This window comes from Manacus candei, unplaced genomic scaffold, assembly GCF_025592945.1.
Source record: "Manacus candei isolate 608988 ecotype Guabito, Panama unplaced genomic scaffold, ASM2559294v1 h1tg000015l, whole genome shotgun sequence".
Taxonomy (NCBI): domain Eukaryota; kingdom Metazoa; phylum Chordata; class Aves; order Passeriformes; family Pipridae; genus Manacus; species Manacus candei.
The window spans coordinates 12,757,279-12,774,921 of NW_026138063.1; the positions used below are offsets into that span (position 1 = coordinate 12,757,279).

A 17,643-nucleotide genomic window follows, 5' to 3' on the forward strand; every position below is an offset into this window, starting at 1 on the left:
AGAGGGCAAATACTGAATACCTGGAAGCTAAGAGATAAAAAATGACCTAACTTATACGAAAAGTAATTTTCCTTTTTTGTCTATACAAATTCCCATTTGTAAGACATGGCAAAGTTCCAAAGTTTACCTAACCTTATCAAAACACACAAGATTCAGCTGGCCACAAATATTTATCCTTTGTGGGCTGATGCAGAAGATGCCAATTTTCTTCAGCCTTCTTTGTGCATAAACGATGCCAGCAGTCATGGCAGCAGGGAGTGCTGGAGGCACCGTGATAGTGATAATGTCAAGAGACTCAATGATGATGGTATGGGCTGGAACCTGCAACAAAGCTCAGAGGTAATGAACAAGATCTCACTGCTTAAATGATTCACTATGCCACTGAAGTGTTACCAAGAGCAAAGCCCAGTACAGCGTGTTCTGGATTGCCCAGACATTTCACACAATCTTCACCCACCATCAGCAACCACACTAATCCGGTCCTAAATTATCCACAACCCATAACTTCACATTTCCACTTTTCCCTCTGAAAATATATTACTTTAAAATAGTAACTGAATAATGACGAACTTTGAAAGGGGAACGAAAACCCAATAAACCAAAAAATGTACAGTTATCAGTTACCAATTTCTTGATAAGGATTTTTTTGCTCACAGCATGCTTTAGATGTGCTGTATCCTATTTCTTCCAACTAGATATCAGTCAGATGGCAACCTTACTTATAACAAAGATAAAAATCTATAGCTGGGTCCACAGAAATTGAGGTAAACTCAAGTTTCTCTGTAATATATACAAATTCTGCTTCTGTGATGCATTTTGTTCTCAGTAACCCTGTTTTTCTCATTCTATTGATACAAAATAAAGCAAAGAAATTTTCACTTAATCAAATTGTTTCTCAGCATCTGAAGTGTGTTGTAAGTCGTAGTCAACCCTTTTCTAAAATAAGGCAGTTCTGGACCAGAAATTAAAACATACCTCATTTAAGATGCTATTGACAACTGTGTAAAGAAATCCAATGCCTGCCACCACCACCAGAGACAGAAGAAATAAATAGGCATCTCTGTAGAGCTTAAAATCAGTTGGCTTTGGATAAAGTATGGAACGAACAAGCTGTCCTTTAGCAGTACTAAAGCCTAGAAATAAAAAGCAGTTAGTTACTAAAAGTATAAACAACAGCAAAGCTATTCAAATATACTAAAAACCTCAATAAAACCCTTAAGCTACTAATTTCATTATGACTGTTTCTCAATATCCAGTAACAGATGTTTTGCAATACTGTAATTAAGGTGCTTCAAAAATGTACGTGCACATCATACTAAGTGCTTTTCTCCTATGGCAAGGACATGAGCTGATGCAAACAAACCCTTTTTCTGCAGCAGCAGTAAACCCTCACAGGGTTTGGCATGGCAGAGTTTGTTGTACTGCATTTTGTCCCTCACAGTTGGTATATTTATTGTCTAATTAAGCCAGTTCTTGCAAAAAGAAAATGAAGTTATTCTTGGAGTCCAACATCACATACGTAAATGGAAAGTCACTGTAATTTCCTTGACAGTCAGAACGAAAGATTCAGAAACAAACTGCAGTGCAGAGAGTCATCTTTTGGAGAAATCCACCTCTTGATCACATTCTGACACCTAAACTAGGTGACTACCCTTCTAAGAGTCTTACAGTCAAACAACCAATAGATACTCCAAGATCTTCCTTGAACCTTCGCCTCAACCTGTGAAGAAGCCAACGCCAGGGCCCAATTTTGTATGCCCGAAACATTTTCTATATGCTTAGACTACAACCTCAGCATCAATGTCAGGTCTTCCGGCAAGCCACCACAGCAGTCTGCAAGCCACCACAGCAAAGGCTGAGCCCTCCACCCCGATATGGTATACAAGATTCTACCAGAACAAAGCATCTACTGCATCAGTCTTAAAGTGGATCAGCTCATTGCAAGAGGAACAAGGCATGAAGCCTCCAGGCTTTGATTTTGCTACTGCAGAACACAAACCATGGGCCTGTTCAGAGAAGTTCAGCATGTCTGTATGTACTTAGTCATAAATGCTTTGTAATTTAATAGTACTCAACAAAAAAATAAGAACTTTTGATTTTTTTAATGGTTTTGCAGAAGGGTCTGTAGCCACATAGGCTACAACACATCAGGGTAAAACAGTAAAAGAAAAGAAAAATGTGGTGTCCTTGAGAATACATTGGACATACAGTGAACAATTCTGTTCTCTAAAACAAAATAACCAATTTTAAATTATTTACAATTTAAGCCACAATGACATACATACTAACATATTCATGAACTGAGTTTCAGAACGAAAAAAATGAATACATTTAGCTCATCAGTATTTTATGTGTATTTCAGCTGTAACATCAAACATGTCATGTTAAAGGCTTAACTTGAAGAGTACTGTGAGTACAGTCCCAGCAGATCCATCATATATCCTGGTTTATGACAAGATTAGGACTACATGCCTTTGCACACAAGCAGATGGAGTTCTGCTCTCCCAGAATTCTTTTAAGGACTACATTTTCTATTATCTTCAATTTGAGCCATCGCCCTCCCTCAGATAAAAAGATCTTTACTTGTATGTCACTATGCGAGGGTTACTTTTGTTCTTACTATCAAACATCTTAAGAACAAGAAGCTACAAGTGCTGTGACATCTATCCAGCTCTGTGGAGAGGGAAATTCCCTATTTGCCTAAAAGCTGTCCCTGCAAACCAGACAGAAGAACAAAGGATTTTATATCACTTTGCTCCTCTCTCTATATATAGTCATAGCAGGAAAAGCATACTTGTCCATATGTAAAACCTGAACAAAGTCCACAGAGCTCAATTCATCCTGTTTACAACAGGAGCCAACTCACTGTCACAGGCAAAAAGCGGACTAAAAACATGACTTCCGATGTCAGGGGAGTAGGACTCAGCATGTTGGAAGCAGCTACAATTCTCTTTGTAAGGGTTACAGACCATGTTATCAAACTTCAAAAAAAAGTGTTATCCTTCCTGCAGAGCAGAAGGAATACACCTCCAGCAGCTCAGTTCATTTCTGTTGCTGTTGGGGATCACCCAGCTGTACGTGCACCTCAGGCTCCGCTCATGAAATTTCTCATTTAAGAAACAAAACAAGTTGAGATGGACATTATTAAAGGTCAGATGTGTTCAAGGGAAGAGAAATATTTCTTTGAAAAAAAAGACTAATAAAAGCCCTTAGAAATATATCAATGAGTTCAGTGTAAAAAAAAAAAATCAGAATATTTACTGCTAAAATAGACTAACAGAAGGTCAAGAGAAGACACCAGAGAAAGAAGAGGTTAATTAGGATGAAGTAATTTGGTGGAAAACTTGCTTTAAGTAGCAGTCTAGTCAACATTTTCTTCTATCCAATTCTATTGTATCTTGGACTGTAGCTTGTGTTCATTCATTTTGTACTAATTTTCTTAAGATGATCTTTGTAAAGCAGAATCCCACAACTATGTTAGCCTGTGCAATTGTTTTTAATAAAACATCTGTATTATTTAACCCCAAATCCCTTACATATTAGTATGAATAAGCATTTCTGTAGACAGAGAGATGAAACTAATATTTCTACGCATATGCCATGTGCTTTGACAAAACTGTGGGTAAAGAAGAACATTTGGCACTGTCTAAGACTCCACTAAAATCAGCTGTTCCCCACTAGCCCCCCAATCTGATGGTATGTCAAACCTTTTCCAAGAGACCTGAAAATGCATTCAAATACATTTTAAATTGATGCTGAAGACTGATTTCCTTTCTTGCTTGCCATTGATACTCTCCAGACCATCTAGTTCCATCACTGTTTTAAGACATTTATCAAGTTAGTTGGGGCATACTCCTTTATCCAAGCTTAGCAGTATCAGCCAGTTGACATACACCTACAAAAGGGAGTAGCACATTAACAAGTGACAAACTTAGCAATCAATACCTGTTCTCACTACCAGAGCCTTGACCAACTCTCCAGTGTAGAACCGGGTTTGAATGACATTGGTTCCACAGAACAGAGTGTGCCGTTTGTGCACTTCAGGACTGTAGAGTTCATCTCCCATTGCTTTCGGATATTCTGAAGGATTCGGCAAATTAATCTTTGTGACAGGAACACTTTCACCTTAAATGGAAGAAGAGTCTCTAAGCAAGATCAAAGAAGGACATTTTATCCTTCACAACTACAAGTAACACAATATAATCTCACTTCACCAGCACAGAGGCAGATTATGGGAGCAATCTTCCTTCCAGCACCTCTTAGCCTCACCTCACCAGATTTCTTACCCAAATGCTATTTATTTAACTCTATTCCTTATTTATCAATACAGTTTTTGTGCCTCTTACTTCAAATCACATAGGTGTAAAATACAGTTCATTTAAAGAAACAGGACAAGCTTCCTTATCTTGCTGAAAAGCATCACCCCATCTTTACTCAGAAAAATTAGAAGCTGAAGAAAATTACTCTCGGCTCCTTTGGTGACCAAGTGCACTCAGGCTAGGGCTGCAATCCATTTTTATCAGTTGCTAGCAGCAGCAAGAGGCTCAAGTATATTCAAAAAAATTGAACATGATAAAACACAATCTCTGAACTACAGTCCTCTAAAGGCTGTCAGTTTGGGCAGATTATCCCAGGAATAATACAAAGTCCATCCTACTCACTAATGTGTTCTTCAAACACATCAGGTCCCTGGTTTCAGCGTATGCAGGCACAACTTGAGATAATGATTTGTGGTTTTAAATACAATTCTATTCACTACCTTCATTCTTGGAAGAAGCTAAAAAGTTTGGGCAAAAATTTTCTGAAGAAGCAATGCTATAGAATTCAAACTGCACCGAGAACATCAAGTGAAAACGCAGGAAGGCAAACTACCAGAAAGAAATCTTTTCAATAAGAAACCATATTTGGACTGCCAAACAGCACCAGGCTGCTGTTGCAGATAAGCAGAACACAAGTATATACGTATTTAGGAGTAAGTGTAAATTGTAAGAACAGATACATTTCAAGCAAAATAAACATATCCATTTCTGCTAGTAAATACTGCAAGTAAAGCAAGAACACAAGTATAAACTAACACATTTAGCCATGCAAGTTTACTTTACCTGTTAGCATACTTTCATTTACAATGCAAGTACCACTGAGAAGTACTGCATCACAGGGCATAATTGTCCCATTAGATGGAATCAACATGGTATCTCCAGGCACTAGGTCGGTGGAAAGGATTTCTTCTATTTCTGAGTATTAAAATACAAACAAGTTTACTTGAAAATAGCCACTATCTACAAAATCTGATAAAGATCCTCACAGTCAAGATCCAGGTGGTGACAATTAAGACTACATTTCATTAATGGCATGAAATGATTTTAAAAATATACAGAAAAAGCCATTGATAAGCCCAATTCCATCACAAACACATGACTATAGTTCATCATAACAAATGAAAGGAATCAAGCTTGTACAAAAGATATTAACAATTAACTAGTGTCACTTCAGTAAAAAGACATGAGTCCAACACAAATGTATGTCTTACAAAACAACATCACACACCACAAACCAACCAACTTTGACTGCTGTGGTGTCCAAATGAGCAGAAGTCCAGAAACCAATGTGCAGCCCTTGCTGGGTAATAAACTGTAATGGAGACCCAATGCATGCACATCTTTAAGTCAAGAAAGAAACTACAATGAAAGTTGTTACGTAAGTGGAATGGTAGAGAACGAGAAACAGGAAGAGGACAAGCACCTAACCTAGAACAAACCTGATGCTCACTAAAAATGCCATCCAGAAGGCTAATCCCAAACAGATTATGCTATCTACATTCCACTCTGCAACTTCTCCTTTTCCCATGCAATTTTGCTAAGAAACTCATGCATTTCAGTCTGGTCAAAGAAAGAACAGAAGCACGCTCACTTTACACTCACACTTCATGAACAACTTAAATTCAACCTTCCAAACCACCCATGAAATTTACCTTGGTTTCCTCTGCAGACAGAAACCCTTACAATGCTGTGAGCTGCTACCATGTCATGTAACATAACATATTGCTGCAAAGGGAAGAAAAGATTGTTATTGAAAAGCATAGCTTGTCTTCTTCTTCTTCTAAATATACAATCTAACTCTACAAGTAGAAGCGATGAGATTCTGTAATAACATTCTTTAACAACAAAATGTTACTCAAAACATTCTCTTGAACATAATTTAGAAAACTTATGGGCAAATAAAATTTGAGTGTTTCAACCTGTACAGGCTCCTACTTCAAACAGCACTCTGGAAACAAATATATGCTGTCATGCAAAATGTTATAAAAACATTTGGTCATTCACATACAAAAGAGAAAGCTGCAGTAGTTGTATGAACTTGAATGAAGGTAAGAGGGTTTTTTTCTCCCCTCTGGCCTGAATTCAGAGATTGCAGTTTAAGGATGATTACCAGTTTGACTTTCATCAGCTACAGCTAAGTCTACAAAGAAAACTGAATGACCAATTTAACACATCCACACATTACACCAGTGCTCAGCTCTGTTGGGCTTTTTCAAACAGAAGCAAACAATGCAAGACAGAATCCTCTGTCAATACAATTTAGTACATAAACTTGTGTCCAGGTTTTATTTAAGTAGGGTGGTGTTTCTGTTACCTGAGGCCAACCTACTGATTCATCACCATGGAAAATTAGCAACAGTCTCAAAGAAAACTGTAAATCCAAATTCTTCCAGCTCAAAAAGGGAAAACATGTAACAATATTCTACCTGTATAACTCTGAAAAATGCTTTAAGATTTGTAAGCAATTTCACAGTAAAATAAGGCAATCAAGTAAAAATCAAAAAAGATGCATCTTTCTTCTTTGAACTTACCTTTCTAATGGTGTAGAGTGAGCTAACAATGGATATTACAGACATGATCACAATTGCTAATGCATAGTAGTGATACTCATCAGTGATCCACAATATCACACTGAACAACTGGAAAATGTAAAAAGGGTTGAGAACCTAGAAGAGTGACAGAACACTGAAGTTACACCAAAAGGTCACATGGGTTCTCCATCAGAAGAAAGTCAGAATTATCATCCTCCACGAAGCAGACAAACATTTCAATTCTTTATACATAATTTTTGTCTGTTCTGCCAAGCTGATCCCACTTTTCCACTACTTCCTTGACCTCTTGAAAGTACAGTTCTCACCAAAATAATACACAAATGCAGATTTTGAAGACTGTATGCATTTTCCCCTACACTTCAAAGCAAAATGACAGGAACATCTGATGCACTTTCAGTGATAATTCTTAAATGAATTGAGATGTTATTTTCTATTTCTTATTAATAAATGCACTGATACCTCAAGTTCTTACTCTGTTATTTCAGGTTGGAGAGTTTCTTTGTTCAAAATTCTATTGTGCATTATTACAGTACATAGGTAACAAGCCAGTTATTCAAATCCACCCAATACAAAGACAAGGGAACCAATCCAACAGAAGTATAAACAACACTACATATGTTGTAATATATGATACCTGGGCTCCTCATGGAGAACACTGTCATTTAATGTCTTAAATTAACTAAAAAAATTAAATAAGGTGCTGACCCTTTCCAAGAATTCTGACACGTTTTCTAATGCCCTTGCTAAGGCATCAGGTTGTGAACTCTGAAGAGTTTACAGTTAAGGCCTCTTAGAGCCTTAGCTCAAAGGAGAGATGAAGAGTTCAATAAAAATCATCCATATAATTTTGCTCTACAGTGCTGGGCTCCGGGGAAAGGTTTCCAATAGTCAATAGTCACTGCACTTACAGTAACTTTTCAATGATAAAGTTTTTTTTCTTTAATTTGTTAAAGAAAAGATCTTACCTCCTTAACCAGAAGCTTAAAAATGGAAGGCACTTTCACAGCAATTTCATTTATTCCATAGAATGCTTTTCTGTATTAAAAAAGAAAAATAGAAAAAAAAAGGTGAGATTTTTATTAGGAGTCTTACTGATGTGAAAGTAATTCCACTAATATGGGAAAGTATAACATATTGCTAAATCTGTGGCACCTTTAATGCATCATTGTTTCAAAAGGTGTTTATCCGAAAACATTCACACAGTGAGATGTTCCAATACAAAGATAATTATTTTATACTTCAATTTAAGCTGTAACTTAATTCTAGGTTCTTTTATAACAAGACTGTCCTGTAAGCTGTGTATAGGTCCAATGTTATTAAATATGTCATTCTGAAAGCCAGTGTGTGATTCTCATTAAACTAAGCTCAAACGAGTGTTATCTCTTACCCTACAGTTAGACACAGTTTTCAAGGTCCTGTATCTTACTTTTATTCTTAGAATGAAGAAAGGCAAATCATGAAAGGAGGAGCAAGAAACTAAGCTCTGATGGGATCCAAGATGGTTAAATCTCAGTGATGTGAAAAAGCCCTTAAAATATGATCTTAGGGGAAAGGCTTTTACTGTAGTAAAAGACACAAACTGCCAGAAAATGAAATGATGAGCAAGCAGATGCTTTCATATTTTAACCTCTAAGAAGGTCTCATTTTCAAAAAAATGAGCCAGTAATGCAACAGAAACTATTCTAGTTTTGGTACTGTATCAATGAATTAGAATACTAACAATAAATATCACAACATATAGTCCAGCTTGCTGTTCACAATTAAAAACTAAGAAATCCCTGAACTACATGCCATTAAATTACATTTTAAGACCTTTCTTCTAGACTAGGTTCTTCTCTACCTATGCACTTCATCTGCATTACTTGACAGGCATATTTACACCATTAGTCTAAAGCAGCATATTAAAAGAGTAATTCTTTTCCCCCCAAGTTATTTCTTGACAATCATAATTTAAAGAAAAAGTGGAAAATGCAATTAGCTCCAACCAACCAGAGACAGAGCCATGTAAGCTATGGGACACACTTCAAAGTCCTAAGACCTGGGAAGCTTCAGCCTGCTCTTCCTAATAATCAGAAATTAGTTGCAGTTTAGGCCAGGTTTGCTACTTCCTGGCATCCAATAATCCTTATTAGCCATCTAGTACACTATCCCCTATTTCACAATGACCACTAGAAGAAACCAAGCAGCAGCAGAGTGATCTTGTTCAGCTTTCCCTTCAAGCTGTCAACAATCTGCAGCTTGAGGCAAGCAAGAACCTTTCCAGCTAAACAACTCCTGATGGACTTTTCCACTGGGCATCAGTCTGTTTGCCCCTGAACCCATACACGCCCTTCAACAATGACAGTATGTTGTGGTAACATTTATGCTGCTTAAAGGTGAGTTATGTGGAAAAAATAACTACATTGTTTTATATCAACTGCCAAATTTCACTGTACACCTGTCAAAGTGGTTGAAAACAGAATGTTAGCTAATCTTTTTGTACCATCATCCTATTTCAAAATGTTAAGCACTAAATAAAATTTCAGAAATATATTCTGAATTGCATTAATCAATCCAATTCCCATGGTCAGTGTTGCTTGAGAAAAGTAAGTCAATGTAATATCAGAGTCTAGTTCCTACTTAATCTACAGGTAAGAAAAACAAGGATTTCATACATATAACAGCCTTCTTTGAAGGAAGTGTAGCAGCCCGTCTGCAAACACTGCTCACTCTATTGCCTTCTAGTTTTGTTAGTACTCTGAGCACAGGTAATGGAACAAAAACAATTCTTAGCTCAAATACTGTAATATTACCTGTAATCATGCATTTCCTTTGTCAGTCCTGTGCTGTGTTCATTGTGAATTGCAGAGCAGAATGTAGACTCATCTAGACCTCTGAGTAAAGGAAAAAGTCAATGAGTTATTTAAGAAACCTGATATTTATAAGTAAGTCTTCAGTAACTCAAAAGAGTTAGGTCTTTGCCAAGAGGTGCACTGAATTATAAAACAACCAAGTCTATGTTTTAAGCTGGTTTTGTCAGAACTGCAATTACCAATGAAACATTAACCGCAGATTTTTTGTTGGCATGTCTTACTCTGCAGGATAGTCATACCTATTTCAAGCAAAAATGAGACACACTTAAAAAAATGAAGTAAAATACTTGCATAACTAGTACTCAAAGGCCTCTAAAAAGTGAGCAATCAATATGAATTAATATTTCTTTAAATTATCTTCATTTGATTCTAAGCAGTAATGGAAGTATTTTAGAAATAATTATTAGTCAATTTATTAAATAAATCTGTACCACAGCTACTTTGCAGCACCTTGCTATCAAAATGCTGTCTATGACCAGGAAAAGTACAGTCTACATTTTCAGTTCTTTCTTAACACCAGAAGACTCATCTTCACAGGACTTTTCTACATGCTGTGAAAGCGAATGCTATACTTTAGAAGATCTGCAGATAAGCAAGCACATCTGAAACATCATTATGTTTGCACTTATGGGATCATTTTAACTACCAAACTCAGTAAATCAGACAGTATCATGCCCAATATCCAGCCATTTTCTCATGGACATACTTTGGATGCACAGGAAAATATTACCTTCTAGCAGGACGTTCTCTGCTTTTTACAGTACTGGTACAGACTGAATTCCCAGGGCATTAAAAAAAAAAAATCCCTGTGTGCACACAGTTTATTACATAAAGCACTCATCAACCCACTCAGAGACTCAGTTGACACTAGCTAAAACAAAACAGACATCCAAGGTCAGAGTTGCATCCTCTTTGGCTTTGTGACCAAGTCTGATTTAGCTTAAGAACAATTACACTTGCATTTCCTGTGTTTAAAACAGTGATCTTAATATGATGGTAATATAAAAACAATTATATGAAACTCAAGCTCTCATAACTGAATTAGTTGCCCAAGAAATCTTAATGTGCCTCCCTTCTGTGTTGTGCTACATCTTTCATTATGTAATCAAACTGTTCTGTCCCTGGGTACTTGTATAAGCAGTTGCAGAGGGTGAATCCTCTCCATGATGCAGGACTGTGCTTAGATCACAAGTACAAGTGTGTTGCCTGCTTTACAGATTTTACTTTAAAGGCCTTTGTCTCATACACTCTCTCTTCTCGAGTATTAACTTGATTCTCTACCATGTTATTAGGTAATACCAACTTTTGGTTTATACACATGAACTGAAGAGCAGAATAAGAAAATGTATCTTGGCAAAGGACAAATTTTTAAGACTTCTTTTCAGATTATTTATCATTCATAAGCTCAGCTATTATTTTGCATGTGGTATCCAGTGCTTCACTAAATGACCATTCACTTTAGAGAAAAGTTGTAGGAAACTGGCACTTTTATCTGACCTTGTGAAAAAGTGATTTAGTGCTCTAACAATATCCAGAGTGTCTCAGATCCAGCTCTTTCTCCTCTTTATTATTCAATAGCTAAATAACGATGTCCAGCTCAGCTACTGTACCTGACTAAACAAGTGGTCAGGCTCAGCCATGGCTAATACATCAAACAAATGAAAGTTTGGCTTATCAGCAAGAATGTGATTGAATAAATGCTCACATAACTTCACAGGCATATCTGAGATTTTTTTCCGGGGCTTATAAATTGACTGAGTTATCACAAGAACATCAAAAGGCACAGTCAAACAGCCAACAAATGCCAAGTTTCAAGTCAGTGCTTTAATGCTAAGGAACAACATTTTTTTCTATATACATGGAGTCATATGATTTTTTTCCAATACCTGTTCTTAAGATACAAGTAAAGTTTCTTAATCTCATCTGTGGGAAATGTTCCCTTTGAACAGTTTAATTTAGGAACACTATAGGCATGAAAACAGGACTTTGTAATGCAAAATGACAAGTGTCACTACCTGCACCACTGTAATTCATGGGAAGTTTAACATAAAAAATGCATACAAAGCTTTTAACTATTTACACATGAACTGAGACATTTCCACCCTCCTAGAGGAGGATTGCTCAGTTTTGTAAATGCTTGTGTTATGATCATTTCTTTAAATTGTTTCAATTGCTGATAACTTTCCATTTCATTTGCAGCAGACCTACACCAAGATGAGCAACAACATATTTGGTGAATTCCCCTTCTCCCTTTGGGTCCAGCTCAGCAGCAACACAAAAAATGTAATTTATTCCATCAGAAGCAAACTTTTTGAGAGTTTACAGAAGTACAACTACTATCTATAAACAGGTGCTCAGACTTTCAAATAGCACTCCAAGAACAGGCAAAAAGCCTGCAGAGGCATGCAGCCTGTCACCCTGCAGGAATCATGCTTGATCAAGGCAGATCAAACAAACACCTTTCTTCCAAACTCACACCGACTTAAAATCTCCCTGTGCTCATTCTGGTTCAGACAAAGATTCAGTGACCTAAAACAGCTGCTCAGAATATGACACCAATTTTCAGCATGTTCTATTGTACCTTTTAAAAAATGTTTGAAGCGCAACACAAAAGTAAAAATTATTCTTACCGTACAACATCAAAATTTTGAACTGAATCATTCCAAAAATACTTCACACTGTGATGAGTGAAATAACGAATCTGCAAAGGCAACAGACACAGATATTAAACTGGTACCACTTAACACCTCTCTTCTGATTGACTTTATTCTGGGCAGCGACAGTAAGTGAATGTAGAAAAGCTTCACTGAAAAGCAAATACTTTTCTTTCAACATAATCTTTCAAGCATTCCACGGTTTCCAGTAAAAGGTTATTGAGAAGATTTGTGTTCCACCCAAAGAATGAGTTAGCCTTCTAGACAAAAGTAGGAGCTCACGTGTGCTGTACTGTGTTTACTCTCAGCAGTACTTGAGATACTCGATAATTAGCAAGCACAGTATTGCAGGTGTACTTACAGGCAAATATTTTTTCAAATCGTTTTTATTCTCTTCTGCAGCAGATTCACAGAAATGAACAGCATGGCCATTTGAAACCTTGTGTACTATAGGGTTAGGATTCTGTAAAGGATTGGCTCCCAAAGAAGGCATAACGCGAACCTTTGCACAAAACCATATCTTGAATTCATCCTTAAAAAGAGGGGGGGAAATGAGTTAGTTGAAACAGCATTTAAACAGCATTTTACTACAACAGCTGTAGCAAAATGTGTCAACTGCAGATAAAAGATTAGCAGAGCCCACCCATAATTACAGAACATATCCCCAGTATCAGCTACCTTAAGAATAATTTTCTTTCCACAATTCTAAAAGTATATTTTTTGCAACAAAAGATCTCTTTTTGTAAGCAATGAGTCTTGGTACCTGAAGTTTGACATATTCGGGCCTTCACAATTACTCTGTAGTAGGAGGAACTATGGGATTGCTGCACCCACCCCACACCTTCTGATAACTGAGGACTAAACACAAGATCATAACCAGGGACTACACATAGCAATTGTGCAGGGAAAAAAATGTCTTGAAATCAAACCACACGGGGGTCAACAGTTACACCTTATTTCAACAAATATATCTTTGCTGAACAAGGGAGGGGAAACCTGCAAACCACATTATCAGCTTATATGAAAAAGGTATCTGTTCTGTAACTTTTGATGACAATAGCATTCATGTATTTAATTCTTAAAATGGAAAGCTAAAGACTTTCTTTGTGCTATGTCAGCTGCAAACAGCTGTCAGTCTTCCCATACAGGCAGCAAGCCTACATACACAGAACCAAGGAGCAACAATTCTGCTGTGCTGTAAAACACAACCATGTCTATACTGCAGGCAAGGATTTGTGTATTCCAGCAAGTAGGAAGAGGGATGCCAAAGAATTGCAAACCGGGAGAAGCAGACTTACAGTTGTTCTCAGCAGAACCACTTCACAGTCCTTGAGCGTAGTCCTTTTGCACGTTGCTTTCACACGCCACTGAGGCATCCAGTAGAGGAGGAGGAGAAGAAATCCACCAGAACAGATCACTCCTACAGTAACTAGCACCAACTTCCAGCGACATAGATCATAGCCATAGATCTCCTGCATGGAAGCAGAAACAAGTAACAATGACCCTCTTAACTACTCTGGCTCGGGATGCCAACATTAATTTTTCATAGCATGCAGTGTTTAAAGAAAATCAAATTTCAAAGCCATTTTCTCGCTTTTCTGGGGGAAGGAAAGATTTAAAAACATTTAGTACATGGTGGAGTGGCAGCAAAAAGGAACACTGTTTTGCTCGGTTAGAAATACAAACATCAGTAAAAGCCTGACAGAGGCAGATCACCCACACTGTGCAAAACATTTCACTGCAGGACCTGGCTCCTCTGCACTGCTCCCTAAGGACTGAGGCTGCAACACAACCTGCCTTAACTCTCAGTGAACGACATTTTTGACTATGACACAGCACAGGTCACTAAGCATTTAAGAGCAAAAGCATGTGGTTTTGTCAAATGCTGATTTTACAACATTAGCATTTGATTACCTATCATATACACTTTTTAATTACTGCTGCAGGCTGAATTTCATACTTTCTAAACAAACCTGTAAATACATTTATCAAACACTACTTTTAGTGGTTTATCTTGCCTGCCATTTAACAAGAAATGCTACATTATAAACTGCAAGTCACACTCAAAGGTTCTGTAACTTTCACCAGCTATAAAAATCCTCTTCTCCCACTAAAAAGCCTCAAAGTATTCAGTGTGCAAGCACCAACTTAACTTGATGACAGCCAGGAAAAGAAAATAATTTAGTGACTTACTGGATGCTGTGTTACATTCCTGAGTTTCACATTACATCATTAGATTATATTTCCTGCTGTAAAAGGGCAATGAATTTTCCCATTGAGTCCCACCCATTGTTCACATTGACATCAACTTTTTTGCAAATTTTTTTTTACTTTTCATTAAACAGTATTAGAAGTTGTTTAAACTCCTTCCCTAACAAAAGGCTTTTCAAAACATTTGTTTTGCCACCTTCTCAGCTGACAAAAAAGCAGAGATAAACCCCATTCTCTGTTGCCCCCAAAACAATTCTTAGCAATAAAAATAGGAGGGTGAAAGACGGTGGGAGAAGTTAATGCCTCTTTTTAGGGCAAAATTAAATTATTTCCTCCAAAAAGCAATTATTTGAGTGATCAGGCCATAAGCATCTCCTGTTTACAATGTATTTGCCTACTCTCTGTATTAGAGCTGTCTGGTGAAGAGCAACTTTTCCCAGCTGTGTGCACAAGGATGGAATAAGGACTTTAATTCACAGAAACTTATCATTTCTTAAAAAAAAAAAATAAAATCCCTATATACTCAAATGGACTAGAAATTTAAAAGTCAGCTTCTGGTATTTTCCTGTCAAAGCCTATTGCTGCATCTTCCAGGACAAACGGTAAGAGGTATCATCGCTCCAGTAGGAAGCAAAGTTTACGTGCTACCAAATACCCACAAAAGTTCTTGTCAGGTGCTCAGAAGTGGGTCTTATCTGCATAAATAAAAATATGCAAGAGTATGCAAAGTACAGTCGTGTTATGACGCATTAACCTGTTTTAAATGATAAGAAAAAAGCTCCAGGATTTGGAGATTAAAAAAAAAAAAAACCAAACAAAAACAACCAACCACCACCAAAAAAACCCACAACCCACTTCTTTTCCATTTTCATTTTAAAGAAGAAATGTTGAGTACCAAAATGTGTTATCTATTGGACTAGTGACCTCAACCAGCATCCAAAACCTTTGCAAAGGTTTTCAACAAAAACCTGTCCTATGCCAAGACTAGATTTCTTAATAACAAAAAATATTATCACAGATAACCTTATAAAATTGATAAATTATTTATACTGAGACAGTCCATTTCCTGATGTAATATGCCCACTTTAGACAGAAAACTCTGAAAATCTGTTTCTTTCATTGTATAAAAATAGATGTACAGAATTCATTACCATCTCATCTTCCTCTGCTTTATTGACATATTTCTTTTCTTCTTTCTCCATGTTTAGTATGATATGGAACTTCTCGACTTGAGATATGGAAGACCTTCAACAACAAAAGAATTAAAAATTGATGCAACATCACTGATTTTATTCCTAAGTTTGAGGTTGTTTCAAGTTAACTTTCTGTAAGTGCATACACATATATAAAACACTGCCAAATATTAATACAGATCTTAAATTTGCACTGTTACTAGTTTCCAGAAGTAATGATCCAAGAAGCTCTATAAAGCTTTAAAATTGAACACAGGATGAATATAAGTGAAATACTGCAGAAACAGCAGGCTTGGAAAGAGGGGGAGGAAGCTTTTATCAATTTCACTAACATTCTACACATAGTAAGCAGTTTTTGGTACATTCTACAAGCTTCATAATGGAAATGTAAATTAAACTTTTTAAAAAAAGCTTAAAAGTAGGTCAATATTACACATTCATATCACTCTATATGTAATAGGGCCAATCAGATGCTTTCAGAAGCTGGGCTATCCTTCGAGAGGAAAGGCACTGTACCCCTGAGATGTGCATTTCTCATCCAAGCAGAAAAATAGGTACGTGCTAAAAAAGGTTTGGCCCCCAGTTTAGTATTTCTAAATCAGGACATGCTCAATGGTCAGTCTTTCCCCTTCTTTCAGTATTCAATTTGTATCAAAAGGTTCATTTCTCTTTGTAAATCTCTCACAGTTGCTGATCTTGAGGTGCTTTGAGGACAGATTATAATCACAAGTTTCATGAATAGGAAAAGACATGAAAAAATATGAAGCTGTCTACGAGATGAATATAGGGTACAGAGATCCTTATTGCAGTAGGAGAAAACTACAAAGGCTACACCATACTGTGAGGCTCATCACAATTTTCAGCATCACATAAACAAGTAAAATCAAAAGTACCATGTCAAAAAGCTAAATTTTTGAAATTAAAACTGCACCTAACCTTCATTTGGGTACCCCTGTCCTGATAATTGTGTACAATGTCTAATTAATGCACCCATATCATATTTCCACAGGACCAACTACCACGGTTAAAATCACTGAACAGCCAGTGCTCACCTGCCAAGACATGGATTAACCATAATTCTCTACACTGACATGGTACAGCCTTTGTTTTTATTTACTGCACTTACATAAATCTCTCAGAAAACAGCACTTACTATCACAGCATGCAACCAGTCCTCAAGTATTAAGTCACAGCACAAGTAGTTATTGTAATTGTGCTTTTTCAGGTTGTTATTAGTATTAGGTAGCACAACCATTACCAACTTATTTGCTGTTGTTAACTCCCCAGCATTTTCACAAACCAAATCACCAGACTCCAAGTCAGGTTTCCTCAAAGCCAGCCCTCAGATCCACGCACTTACGTTCCTCAGCAGTGCCAACTTCAAGGGGTCCTTCCTCCCAACTCCTGCAGCTTATCAACATCATCACATCCTCACGTGTTTTCTGCAACCTACCACCTCCTTTCCAGTTAACCCTACAAATGAAGCAGGAACCCAACAGAAAAGATTTCTTTCACTGCCTAAATCTAGGTCTCCTCAGAAATCCACTCCCACTGTTGAATAAGGTCCTAGTAGAAGAAACACACGCTCAAAGCAGAGAAGTGCATCACGACACAGAGCTCAGTCTCAGGTGAGAAGCAGTTCAGCACTTCATAAATTGAGTGCTTGATACAGTTGGTATTTTGTTCTGAATGGAAGGAAGCTAACTTGGCAACAACTGTCTCCTTTGATAGAAACACCAGCTCACTTGTTCCTTGCCTTATTAAACTGAAAATTTTCTATTGCTATTCCAACAGTAATCTATAATCTTACTGCAGATTTATTTGGAAATTAAACCACACAAGTCATGCAAATTCTAAACCAC

The 17,643-nt window shown here is 37.0% G+C and overlaps 1 protein-coding gene across 3 annotated transcripts in view; it reads right to left on the bottom strand.

Moving 5' to 3' along the window:
• ATP13A3 (ATPase 13A3) overlaps positions 1-15,833 on the bottom strand; it is a 37,981-nt gene extending 22,148 nt beyond the window's left edge. For all 3 annotated transcript variants that reach the window (XM_051781310.1, XM_051781311.1, XM_051781309.1), the window contains exons 1-12: positions 15,740-15,833; positions 13,676-13,849; positions 12,739-12,909; positions 12,354-12,424; positions 9,664-9,744; positions 7,837-7,906; positions 6,851-6,985; positions 5,972-6,044; positions 5,103-5,234; positions 3,946-4,125; positions 976-1,133; positions 133-321 (exon numbers count right to left, since the gene is read on the bottom strand). In XM_051781310.1, coding sequence (XP_051637270.1) covers positions 133-321; positions 976-1,133; positions 3,946-4,125; positions 5,103-5,234; positions 5,972-6,044; positions 6,851-6,985; positions 7,837-7,906; positions 9,664-9,744; positions 12,354-12,424; positions 12,739-12,909; positions 13,676-13,849; positions 15,740-15,790 — 1,485 coding nt within the window. In that variant the 5' untranslated portion in view covers positions 15,791-15,833. The remainder of the gene's footprint in view (positions 1-132; positions 322-975; positions 1,134-3,945; positions 4,126-5,102; positions 5,235-5,971; positions 6,045-6,850; positions 6,986-7,836; positions 7,907-9,663; positions 9,745-12,353; positions 12,425-12,738; positions 12,910-13,675; positions 13,850-15,739) is intronic.
• Positions 15,834-17,643: the final 1,810 nt, after the last annotated feature.